Source organism: Protomyctophum bolini (assembly GCF_963924005.1).
Source record: "Protomyctophum bolini genome assembly, chromosome: 14".
In the NCBI taxonomy this organism is placed as follows: domain Eukaryota; kingdom Metazoa; phylum Chordata; class Actinopteri; order Myctophiformes; family Myctophidae; genus Protomyctophum; species Protomyctophum bolini.
Window position 1 is genome coordinate 6,934,801 of NC_137875.1, and position 13,903 is coordinate 6,948,703.

General features: G+C 43.2%; 1 protein-coding gene across 2 annotated transcripts in view; it reads right to left on the reverse strand.

The window, feature by feature from the left end:
• The window catches only part of lmbrd1 (LMBR1 domain containing 1), a 122,327-nt gene that overhangs the window by 54,060 nt on the left and 54,364 nt on the right, over positions 1–13,903 (reverse strand). For both annotated transcript variants that reach the window (XR_013965329.1, XM_080782808.1), the window contains exon 7: positions 10,425–10,498. Coding sequence is in view for 1 of the 2 variants with exons in the window: in XM_080782808.1 (XP_080638934.1) it covers positions 10,425–10,498 (74 nt within the window). In the remaining variant the exon portion in view is untranslated. The remainder of the gene's footprint in view (positions 1–10,424; positions 10,499–13,903) is intronic.

Consider the following 13,903-nt stretch of genomic DNA (forward strand, 5'->3'; position numbering starts at 1 on the left):
TGTATGTGCTACATTCATTTGTTTGTTTGAGCCTAAGTCTGTCTATGAGTCTGTGCTGGTATAGAGCATCTTTGTGAGTTATGGTTGAATGCCAAATAATTGTTGATTAAGTGTTTTGTTGCTATTTTGATTGTGCGGTCCAGTGACTTACACGTTTTTGGGAGTGATTTGGCATTTAATTCATTTATTCGCTCTTGCTATATGGTATAGAGGGACAGGGTGCGTCTGTGTGTTTCTCTTCTGGGAGACTCACACATTCACACGCAGGGGAGACCTTTTTTGTCTGTGCGACAAGGTGTGCTAGAGCGGGGGAGGATTTATGCTTTAGGCTTGGGTATTATTATTTGGGCTGGCCTATTGTATTATTTTTTCTTTTAGGTATAACATGTGGAACATGTTTCAGAGGAGGGAGTAATATTGATATTAAATTGGGGGTTTAATTCAGGTCTAAAATGAAATTGGCTTTAATTTGGGGTCCAAGCTAAATTTAGGAGGTAAATGAGAATACATTTCTCATTGTAAAATTCTCCTTTGTAAAATTAGGTATAGGTTAATTTGGATTGTTAAGCCTACAGGTTTTTATTTTAGTCAAAAACAATATAGCCTGCATGGATAATTTGATTCTGGGACAAAACAGTTGCATACTGTAGATAAATGAGGGAGTGATTGAGTGCATTTGACGCCTGTGTGGAGTGCATGCAGGGGGGGGTCAATCTCTTCCCTCAGTCAGTGACTTGACTTGCTAGTCTAAAAATAAAATAGAGGCATTTATATGTTTCTTTTTATTTTAAGTTGCAGATTGTCACTGTCAGTAGTTTTCTAATTTATTTATTTTACACTTTCCTGTGTGGATGGTGTGAGAGAGACAGTATTGAATGTTTTCCTTGAAGTGAGTTTCTACTCATTCTGTGGGGACAGTATGCAAATGAGCATGCATGTCTGTGACTGAGTGAGAGGAGACACAGCATGAGTGTGTCACAGTGTGACTGTGTGAAAGTTTAGTGTCTAGTGTCTAGATTATTTACTATTTAGTAGATATGATGGACACAGGGATAATCCCAGTGGACATTGTCCAAGAGAAAAATTCAGTTTCATGCAAGGATATTTTGAAGATTTCAAAGAAATTTAACGAGCGTTGGCCGGACATTGACAGACCATGGCCTCTGGAGGGTACTTTTGATGCAGAAGTCATCAATGCCATAAGGGTTCTTGTGCATGGATACAGAGCAGATCAGAAAACGAATGAGCGGAAACTCAAACGCAAGACTGAATTATCAGTATTAGATATGTTCTGTAAGGAAGGCCCCAATGTCAGTGAGTCAGTACCGGACAAGAAGCGACAGTGCATTGACATTGTGGACCACAGCAATGTGCTCTCAGCAAAGGCTGAGGTGAAAGTTCATGACAGCGGAGACATGAGGACATCAAAGCAACGGCCAGAGGACAGCGACACTCGATGCTCTGTTAAGAAAGAGCTGGAACGGGTACGTTGCCTGAAAGAGGACTTGACCAGTAAATTGAGGACACAGAGACAGTATATGCGTTCTATAGAAACACGGTTGAGTGAAATTCTGATGAAAGAGGCGCATCTGATCCTCGATTTGGGTGACCTCACTGACCTGCAGGATGAGGCTGGCCACAGCCACAGAGACAGTTTACATGGAGGTGACGACATCTACAGAAGCTACTCTCCGGTGGCTGCGCCAAGGGGCAAAAAGACTTTGACTTTTGGGGGATATGACCCGCACAGGGATATTATAGCTCAAGTGGAGGGACGTACAGTACATGCAGGGGATGGGGGAAGCCGTACCTCTGCCCATGACAGACGGACAGCAAGCCCCGATCTGGCAGTGGGCACCCTTTCTGTTGGTGGCAGTGACAATAGCGACAGCCAGTCGCAGAAGGAAGAGAGGAGGGACGCTGTCATAGAGCTGAACTCTCTGGGCAATAGTCTCAATGTTCTTTGCAGGCAGATTACTGAGACGATGGAGACTATGCGGGTGAATAGGGCGGATTCAGCCGCTACTACGTACTTTGAGGAGCGTTTGGCTGGATTGAAAGGTCAAGAAAGTGACCTGGTCCAGCTATACAATCACCGTTCTAAGAAGCTGAAAGAGCTGGAGCACAGACAGTGCAGTGACCGAGCTGCTGGACGCACGGAGAGACGTGTGGGATCAACTCAAGAGGAGGACAGTGGAGCTCGTACACAGCAGGGCTACCATTCCGACACCTACAGGGGCCCTGCAGACTGGCAGGCGAGCTCTCCACGACACTCCAGGGGGGAGATCGAACGACAGGCGGACAACAGGATGCTCCCGGTGATGGTGAAGAGCAGAAATATGGAGTACAGCCAGAACGAGTTGCCAACACTTGAGAAAGGAGCATATCAGTGGTGTCGGAAGTTTGATGCCTTGATGGTGGACACTCAGTTGACTATGGCAGAATTTAAGAAATTACTTTCAAGTAAGATTGGCACACTTGGCCTGGAAAACGTTCTGATCCATGCTGGCCTAGCTGCACAGCATGTGGATTCGACCCTGGGGGACTCAGACCTTTTTTCAGTCCACCGAAATGTTTTGTGGAGTACACTGAAATATATTTTTCCTTACAATATGCATCCGGATACTTTTACGATAGATTCGCTGGGAGACTCCGAAAATCCACGTGACTATTACGCCAGGGTTGCTCAAAAATGGATGGATGTCACAGGAAAAGATCCTGAGCGTAATGAGATGGAACGGGCTATTGTCCGCTCGAAAATTGAACTGGGACTTCCTGAAAAGGTCAGGGCCAACTTGGAGACAGTGGTTGGTCTGGCGAAATTGCCCCTCGTACAATACATCGATCACATTGTGCATTGGGTTGGGCTTTTCCGCAAAAGGGCAGAAGATCAGAAGCAGAACGACGTGGACGTGATTCGGCTGTTGGCGAAGACCCAGCTGAAAGAGTCACAACAAGCTATACAGGCAACAGTTGTGACCGCTATGATGGAAACTCCGCAAAACCAGTTTGGAGGTCAACAAAAGGGTCGGCGCTTTAATGCTGCACGTGGCTCCAATTACACAGGCTGTTTTCGATGTGGCGGGATGAATCACTCGCAGTGGTACTGCACTGTTGTCTTGACAGGGAACCGACAGCAGAACCAGCAGGGGGTCCCTCAACAACAGCAGAACCAGCAGCAGCCGATGCCACAGACTCAACAGGGGATGGGTCAGCAACAATCTACAGCACCTCAACAACCACTTCTGCCATGGAGAGTACGAGCGACACCTGATTTCTTGGGGCCACCACAGAGGCCGCTGTGGGAAAACCCACCGCCACAGCAGGGATGGCAACAGGGGGGATGGCAGCCACCTGTGCCACCCTGTCAGTGGGCTTCATCTCAGCAAGGATATATTCCACTGACACGTCACAGCCCAGAAAGCTGGAGAATGAGAGGAGTTTGTCATAAATGTGGTCAGTATGGTCATTTTTCTGGACAATGTGACCAGAAACCACAATGGGAAACTTTGAGGGAAGTCAAGTTGACCGGATCTCATGAACAATGAGTTGGACAGCTAAAGGAGACAGTTGACTTGACACGCCCCTCTCTGTGCTATTGAAAGCATGGTTTTAGATCTGTCACCTAGCTGTCATCCGACACTGACCTTTTCTAGATGTTGCTCTATCTAGGGGCACTGAGAAAATGTCACCTCGTTTTGTTTTTTGATACTTGTTTAGTTTAGGGAAAGAAAGACTTTCTAATGAAAAGGGGTAGTTCAGTTTAGGAATGATGTCCTAAACGGTTTGATTTTCTTTATAAGTTCTGTTCATTGTCATACAAAAGAAGATAGGTTAATAGTGATCAGATGAGTATTTTAGAATTTCCTTGAATATCACAGTGAAATCCAATCCAAAAATAAGAATTATATTCTAATTAGTAATACGAATATTGTTTTAGCTCTTGGTTTGTGTGTGCCTTTCCAAATCATGGGTTAGATGATGGCTTCTGCAGGGCCACCATCTGTCCATTATTATGTGGAAGTTACTCACAAACTAAGGGGGGGGAGAAGGGAATGTTTATAAGGGAATATTATTCTTATTAAGTCGATATTGGAATCCACTTCCACACAAAAATTAATGTCCATACAGGTACAGAGATCAGCCTCTCTCCCCTCTCCCTTGCTCAGCTGGCAGGGGGGAAGGGGGGTCAGAGGTGCAAGGGGTATTCGTATGTGTCTGTGAGTGTATTGAAGTCCTGGCCAGGCCTGTCTGTATGAGAAAAATGTTGGGGAACATTTATAGATTTGAATTCATTTTAATCATTCTGTTTAATTATATTTACAGTTTTCTTTTAATATTTTAAGTTTTATTTGCAGTGAGGAATTCTCAAATCAGGACTTTTATGTCAAGACCAGTATGTGAGTCTAAAACAGTCGCAGGGCAAGATAAGACTGATAGGGTCATTGTCTAACAGATGTCAAATAACATAGCTTTTGATTTTGTTCGTTTTGTTTTGAGTTTTGTGTTAACCTGACTGTGTTTTACCTTCTCAGTATCCAGGGGGGAAGAGGGTTATTACCTATGAAGGGAGACAGTTGGGGAATTTGAACATTTTGGAGTTTTTTGAGAGAAGAAAAAAAAAAGAACATTGTTTTTTTTTGAAAAATAATTTTGGTCATTTATGAAATATGAATTATGTCTGGGGAATATGTAATTCCCCAGAAGGGGGGATATGATGTATATTTTGATAGATTATGCCTCTCAACATATCTCATAATTGTACACAGAACACTTCGGCCCACATGCAGAAAAGCCTAAGTGAAGAGGTCATTTAGAATAGCAAGTCACTAAGATAGCCTAGGGACACTTTAAGATAGTCAGTTCGTAACAGCTGTGAGATCCTGCTATATAGTGGACATTGTGAGGTTGTGACCACACTGAAGAATGCTTTGAAAATAAGACCACCTGTGGTAACTTGTTGACAAGAGGCAATAGAGCCTTAAGGGTCAACACACACACACACACACACACACACACACACACACACACACACACACACACAGATTGGCGATGTATAAGATGGAACGGAGAATCAGTTAGAACTGTGAGTGAGGGACAGCAGAGAGAGACAAGGGGAACCTAGGGGCTCTGCCTGGGACGAAGGCCTCAATATGCTGTAACCATGGAACGAATGCTTGTAACCTGTAACTGATTGCTGATCAATAAATGGAAAGAAGGAAATATGCCTGCTTGGACCTCCTATTCATTTCAACAGCAACTCCAACAAAGGAATTAGGTAAATTAATCCACGGAGCCCTGTAAGAAAGACACATCAGCACTCTACAGAGTGCAGTTCTAGTTTGTATTGCGGTCCTATGTATTAAATTGCACAACAAATCCTGTACACTCAAGACACGCTCCATATTATGGCCAGTACAGAATTCATTCCATACTGTATGTTGATCTGACCCCCCCCATGCCAAAGCGCCAGCGCTCACCCAGCAGTCTGCCGCCCTCAGGGCGTCTTACTGGTAAGTACAAAGTACACTACTGTGTCACCAGCAAATGGCATTTTAAAAGGCATTTCAATGAAGGGATTTACTTGAACCTTTTTAGAATACTGTTTATACTTTATAATAATCTTAAATAATAGTCTGCTACAATCCTGTGGTCAATTCAGTTTGAAGAACCACCAAGTAAAAACAATAGTGAGCAACAACGTTGAGGCCTAGAATCCTTATTCTGGGCCATTGTGAGCTTTTTAATTGCACTAGAGCACAGAGCACCATGAGCACAGCATCATAAAATAAAAGAAAAAATATTTTTCTAAGTCTCAGTCTAGAAGTTTTACTTCTATTTCTATACGGTGAGCGAGTCTTTTCCTGTCAAAGTTCCCCTTATGTTTTTGAGACAACCGCTACCGTAGTGAAGTTTGAAGAAAAAAAGGACGAAGAAAGGCGCAACAGTTTTCTCAGTGCTCCATTGTGAGCTTGTACAGTAAGATTGTCTATATATTTATTTTTTATTTAGCGTAAACTAGAGGGAAAACAAGGAGAGAGCCCTCGGGGACCCCAGTAAACTAACTACTGTACATACTGTATATAATGGGTTAAGAATCAAACAGTAGGTCCATAAGGTTAACATAATAATTACCGTTCTTCAATGCGGTAACTATCCCTAGAGTTCTAGATGTGCTGGTGCAACAACAACATAGAAGGCAACATGAAAAAATGATGATGTTTCCCACTAAAAAGAACAAGACTGAGGGCATGTTGTTTTTTCCCCCCATAACTGCCACTGTATTTTCTACATAGAAGCTCAGAATGCGGCCACTCTTTAAAGGCAGGGGGAGAGAGACTTGGCTGTGTATTTTCTACATAGAAGCTCAGAATGCGGCCACTCTTTAAAGGCAGGGGGAGAGAGACTTGGCTGTTTATTTTGGGGGGCAGGGAGTGTTTTTTTCTCTTTCTCTTCTTTGGCAGAGCAGAGAACTTTAAAAAGTTGAAAACAGCCACAAACTTTTTTCAGATAAGCTCATGTGAGATAGTTTTATCGGCTGACCAATGCTACTCAGGAGGACTCAATGAGATTTAGAACAACACCACCACCAATAGAAAGATGGAGTGTGTCAAAGGACCCGCTGATGAATGAGCGTTGACCACTGGCCAGAAGCACCACCACTCACCACTTGTCCCTCTGTCAATAACACTCCTTAAGCCGAGTCCTTGCAGAGGGCAGACAGGGTAGGGGTAGAAGGTTTTGAGGTGGTACTAGCGTACGGTTCTCTGTTGGCGTGCGTGTTACTTAGATGTTGTATGAGTCACTCTATTGTATTGTATTTATGTATGCTTTGATGCTCAAATCCAACTAAACACACACATGGTCTTTTCTATTAATATGTTGGATTCATGTTAATGTGCACTTTCATTCAGCCTGCTCTTTTGTCCCTCCACCAAACCTCTTTGGCAAAAAATGGCCGATCTACCAGCTCATCACGTGTGGCGAGTATGGAGTGGTGGTGAGTAGTTATTATGTTAATGCATTAATAACCACTAGAGTGGTTGGACATGGTCTGCTGACACTATACATTAAGACCCTGCCGTCGTCAGGGAGGAGGACACCTACTGGTTGACAGGGAGTACGGCATGGAGCTCACAATGAACCTCCCCATGGAGCTCACAATGAACCTCCCCACTGGCCAAACAGGGATTTACTCTTTGAGGAGCGGTAGTAAACTTCTCTCCCACGCAGGAGAACCGGATTGAGCATACATATACACACACATATACACATACGAATGAAATATAATCATGTAGCTGGTGGGTATGGACCGAGACACTAGAACTGCAATTAAAATCAACTGAGCTCTACTACGCTGCAATGTGTGGGTAAACCGTTATATTTTTCACATGGTGCCAAAATGCACTCCAGGGCACAGGCAGTGTTTTTTGTTTGTTTGACTCAGAAAACACGTGCAATTTGTCTTAAAGTAGGACCTACTGTACGTGTAGACCAAACGCAGCTATCGCTGCACATTCCATTATGTTCAGTACAAACAGAAAGAAACAATGACCACCGCGGCAGGCAGGCAGGCAGCGACGGCACACAGAGACAGAGTGTGGGTGGCTGCCGGCCAGTGTTGCCAGACGTACTGAGAGAAATAAGCAACCGGGTCGATGAAAAAAAAGGGCCAAAAGATACCTGTACTGTACTTTGGATAGTTGAATATAGACGACCTACGTACAAGCTACAAGAACGTGTCGCAACCAGTTGTGAGATTTTACATCTGCCATTTTAAATTGATTTGATTTGGGGTCCAAAATGTTTCAAAAAATATTCAACATTGTCACTTTTTTTTTCAATTTAATTGTACGCTCTCAAGCGTAAAATTACAAGAAAAATGAGAATGTAGAATAATTGCTATTTTAGAGATTCTAGTCTAAAAGATGGTCTCTTATATCAATGCACCAACGCTGGACTTAAATCTTATCCAACGATAACAAAATATTCTACGTTTTGGATCTGAGTGCGTGGCTCAAATGGGGATTGAATAATGGACGTCGATACGAAAAGGCTTGAACCCCACTGGGGTAGATTCTGATACACAGGAACACCTTGGAACAGGTTGCAGATCATTTAAAATTTGTTTACTTAAAGTCTAATTTGTATGGGGGGGGGGGGGGCAGTCATCCAGACAGTCATTCAGACAGATTGAAAGATATAGAGACATTGTGCCAAGTCTAACAAAAGGACAAAAATTATCTCACAGAAGAAGACTTCCGTTTTGCATCTGCTGTGGTTGAATATTAATTTGCTCGCACCACAAAAAAGTATCAGGTTGGCCAAAAAAAAGAAACAAGAAAAAAATAAAGGGGTTGGGGGGAGAGAGAGACAAAGGAGAGAAAAGAACAGTGAAAGCCAGAAGCTTGCACTTGCATTTACTTAAAGTGCACTAGGCTCTGCTGCAGTGTTGTATGCAGTTTACATCCCAGAGAGTTGTTTGAATTAACCCATTCTGACCTGGCACCCATTTTGGTGTTAGCATCATGTTATGCTTTAGCTATTGAAAAATAGCAGATCTACAAGCTCATATCGCGCCACCGAGTGGCGCGATACGAGCTTGTAGGTCTGCTATTTTTGAAAAATCGAAGAACGACTGACATTTTTAGAATCTGATCTCAGGTCAGAATGGGTTAATCAGACCAGTGTGTGTCCAGTGGAAACCTGGTATGAATCTGATCTCAGGTCAGAATGGATTAACGGTGAGTGGCCACCTAGGCACAAAAAGTAGTGATAAATTAACCCAGGAGTCGTGGACAACATTGCTGCTGCATGCGGTATATACCCGTCACTTAGATTCCATTAGGTTAATCATGCATAATAGTAACACAAAGCACAAAGAATGATAAATCACCCCCACAGGCCTTTTGCAAATAATGGTAGGGCTGGGTATAGGGTAGGGTGCTACCGAGAAGGGCTTTATTGCGACGAAGCAACGAAGAAAGTACATGAAAAGGACGAGTGAGATGAAAAAAAGTGTGGGGAAAACCCTGTGTGCACTGTATGTGCATGTACGGAGGGAGAGAGAGGGTGGGGGGGAGAGGGATACACATTGTAGAGGGCGGGAAGCCCCAGCTGTTTTGTTCCAGGGGGTTCATTTCTTTGATTGACTTTGAATCAAAACAAAGAACATAAAAAAAAAACTAAAGGCACACTAGGAGTTGTGATTTCCACAGGGTGGCTCATGGAGCCTGGAACGTAACAACGTGGGGTCAAGGCAAAGCCCAGCACATTTCCAACCCTCAATCAACACTTTCTGGGTGATTATCCGCTCTTAAAAAAATCACCCCCGTGTGAACTGAGTGGTTGTAGGAGTGGTTGCACCACTCAAAAAAAAGAAAGTGAAAAAGCAAAGACAGAAAGCAGTGCGTAAATCCCAGCTGAGAGGGATTGGAGCTCCTAAAGAAAGACATGGTTGTAAAGCTTTACTATAACTGTTTTATTTATTGAGGCTTCTGCGCTCCGTGTGTTGCGTGCATTGGAAGATAGATAGATAATCCAGAGATGGGCATTGGCTATCACTCTGGGACACTGAGCGGATACCTGCGCATTATTCCCTTTTTACCCACAGAGCTCTGGCAGCTTTTCTGTATCGACAGCACAGCCATAAGCCAACCTTCCAGGGAATGTTCACAGTCTAGTTACCATCATAATGACTGTGAAAAATTGACAACATTAACAAGTGTTACGGGATAGTCAATCTTTCATATCTTGGGGGTGGAAAGAAAGTGGAAATATAGACGTCAGAGTGCTGAGAGAATCAAAACGCAGGCATATATTAATGCCTGGAAGAAATATATATATATAATATAAATAGACAGCAGATAAGTGTGATGGAGAATGGCGCACATATCCTGTGATAGTCTCTGGCAGAGAACAGTCTGAACAATCTGAGTGATTGAATGCCAAAACATTACATTAACATTCACACAGCATTGCTAATAGCGAATGACCGAAGTCGTCTGCAGCTGCACGCATTCTAAAATGATGTCAAACTATCTGTGCACAAAACACAGAACAAAACAAGCGTTAACAAGATGGACTAATGTGAAGCATAACGTCAGTAAAAAAAACAACAACGTCATGCCATGAAAGACAGTTTGTCATAATAGTCAACACAAAATGACAAATCCTTGCAAAAACCCTGCAAAAAAACCCCAAAAGAATACTTTCTTTTTTGAAGGATGTTACCAAAGTTTTAAATGTACTCCACGGGTGAACGGAACAGGCCATGTCCCATTAAGTCACTGGGCTAGCAACATTTTTTGGAAATCATCCCGTTGAAAGGGGGAGAGTGATATTTTATGGCCCGTTATAGCCCTCCCGAGCTCCGAGAGGTGACATCAGACAGACAACCTTCTCGGGTCGGGTCCCCTACTCACCGTGTAAGTGATCACTGCCAGCATGCCAATCAAGGTCAGGGAGCTGATGGTGAAAGATAAAGCAGGTAGGCCATCTGCAGGTAGGGAGAGAACGAGGGGGAGGGAGAGAGAGAGAGAGAGAGAAGCCATTAGAGTTTGAAATCTGCCCTCTGACAAAGAAAAAACACCGGCCCACTCCGAATGATGCAGTGTGCCAAACGCTAAGAGCCTAGTTTTTTTTTTTTTTTTTTTGGTACCTCAAATGATGTATGTGCACTTTGGGGATATTTTCAGTGAGCGGTTGTTTCAGATTATTTTCTTTTTCTCATTGTTCCACATATTCTGCTGCCGGGGCTGTCATTTAAAGGTCACGGACACATTTACCCTGAGAGCAAATATGTGACGGTGAGAAAAAGAAAAAAGGAGAAACACATTTTTTTTTCTATCTCTCTCTCTCTCTCTTCTCCAAATAAATACCTACACTGAACGACTGCCTTTGAAACAATTCTGAAGGGACCAGTAACATAAAATAACATAAAATAATAATAAATAAGTATATCTAATTTCTTATTTATTTTTAAGTGGTGCAACCACTTCCTTAAGTAGCTTTGTGTGTCCCTGGGTGGCTGGCTGGGTAGCTGGCTACCTGTGTCTGAGCACGGAAAATGCATTTGCTTGGTTTTCAAAACCAAGTGTCACTGTTGTGCAGCCTAACACACACACACATATTAACTGCATATACCGGTATGATGATCTCAAGTGTATCAGTACAGTACAGTACAGTACAGTACAGTACAGTACAGTACAGTACAGTACAGTACAGTACAGTACAGTACAGTACAGTACAGTACAAGGACCCCCACATGGTAACATTTCTCAACTGTTTCGGACACGGGTGACTAAAATACGACTAAACAAAATTACATTTTATTCAAAACACTGACTAAAACTACATTTGCTGTCAAAAGTAACGCAGGTGCACTGTAATGGAGTCTTGGCTCAAAGCAGCAGGCAGTGCTCACAACGTGTGCAACGTGACCCTAACCGAGTTTGACTGACAACCTCCACTCAACAGCTCCCCCTGCAGGGCAGAGCAGGCAGAGCAGCTCATCTATCACTGTACAGTAGCTCAGTGCTTCTCAACCAGTGGTCCGGGGGACCACAACGTGGTCCTTGAGGAGGTTCAAGGTGGTCCAGAGGAAAATGATGGAATAGTTAGTAACCCAAAATGGGCCATTATTAGATCTTTAACTCTTGAGAGCGTCAAATGAAAATAAACGGTTTAATTCGAAACACTCAAGTTACATTATTGTGCTTGCTCGCTTCTGAAGAAGGCGGTCGCCTGAAGATGCAAGCAGGCCGGGCGCAGCGCACGCTTGCGACCAGCAGCAATAAGGTTTGACTGATGTATATGTGTCTCAAGCCTTATGACCTGCTGTAAAACCTTTTGCTCTTCGGGGACACTAATAAACAACCTTGAACCTTGATTATTGTTAAACATCTGCATTACTTAATTTACAAGATGTCTATACAAATTGAGAATGTAAAATAATTGTTACTCTGATCAACGTCTGCCTGCTATCTCTCCTAGGGTACCACTTGTGGACAAAAATGTATCCAATGACAACAAAATATTATTTAGTTTTGGGTCTGCATGGCTAAATCTCATCAAATGTGATTTGTGATTTCTGTGGCTCAAATGTGGAATACATAATGGATCTTGGTATGAAAATGGTTGAAAACTAGTAAACTACTGCTGTCACTGGGTTTAAAACCTTGAAAGAGAACAAAAATGAAAGTGCTTTAACAGATTTTTTTAAAGCAAAAAAGAAATAAAAAAGAAATCCTTGAACAAAATGTATATTTGAAAAACTGCACAATTGTCCACTTTTATACACGGTTATTGTTGACAGCTTTTTCATATGCTTGAGAGATATTGTAGGTGGGTTTTCATTATACACACACAAGGTTGCTTTTCCATCAGCGCTTCCATTTAATTCTCTGTAGCAACACGTAGTGCACTCATGGATGTACCTACGGACATAGCTTAGACAAAATAACCATGACATTGTCAGGGAGGAATTTAAATGGTTCACTAGGTATCATGCAATTATTCAAGCATAATGTCGGGCCATGTTGGAGAAAGAAATGTTTGTTAGCATTAGCTTTCTATACATACTAGATATGTTGATCTGACGTGACCTCTAACTTCAGGGAGAGGTGGCTTCTCGCCCTCAGGGCGTCTTACTGGTCGTCTACAGTTGATTTAGACGACACGACTGACATGTACTCTGGCAGGCCTTGATGGCGTGTTAATGGTTTAATTTACACTTGGTTGCATGCTGAAAAAATAGCCTAAGCTCACAACGCGTCACAGCACGCCACACTGTGAGCTTGTAGATCAGCTATTTTCAGCTATGCAACACGCAAACATTTTAGTGTCGTTTTTAAATGTTTGACGAAATTGCCAGTATATTTAGTGATCATAACTTAGTTTTTATAATGCTTTTCCTTTGCCTTTCGTCAGGTCTAAAAGGTAATCGAAATCGACACCGCATCCCCTAACAATTAACGGCATCCTGACTCCTGAAGCGCATTCTCTGAACATGGGCACAGTTTTTATTAACATCTGGTCCTTTGCACCGTAGGGTTGACTTGATGCGTGTCACCTCTGATTGAGACAGAGAGAGGGGGACCGCCCGTCAAGCGAGGGCAACAGTGGGTGCCACGCCAGCTGTCAGAGCGGGCGCCAGAAGACAGGGATTGATGAAGAGACTGATCGTCCCCCCACTCCCCCTGTCAGGATCCCAGCTGTCATAACACGTTTAGGCCCAACGTCGAAATGTATTTTTTTCTGAAAAACCTCATGTTTCTATATCAGTGGTTCTCAATATTTCATGTCAAGGACCCCCCAAAAAATATGAAATTGGCCGCTGACCCCCATCTGAAAATGTGTTGTTTCAGCGACCACCTCCCAGAAGCAAAGATTTGAGTTAAAAACGTTGGCTCTGAAAGAGTATATATTCAAAGCTTTGAACCACATGTTCATGATTTTTAAGAAATAGCTAAATTATAACATAATGTTTAAAACACCAAAAGGGGTTCCCGCCCAGAATGGGATAAGGTGCCACGTGAACGCCACACACGGTCCCCGTTCGCTGTGTTTACCCCACACGCGGCTTAGTGGGGGCCTCGGCCCACCTGTCGGTGCGGGCACGCCACGGGGCAGCTATATCTGCAACGCATGGCAAAGCAAACCTGCTTCAAACGCAAAAAAAAAACCCGTCTCCTTGGGAGTGACATTTGACTATGAAGTACGAACTTGGCTGGTCGCGGCGGGTAAAGCATAATCCTTCGGTAACATTTATCACTCTCATTTCACAAGCAGCGGGACGGGCCCCGGGTGGAGGGGGAACGTTGATTAATTCGCATACCGTCCATCTATTGTGCGGCAGTAGGAAAAACAAAAACAAAACAAAAACTTTGAAGCGTGACAACTT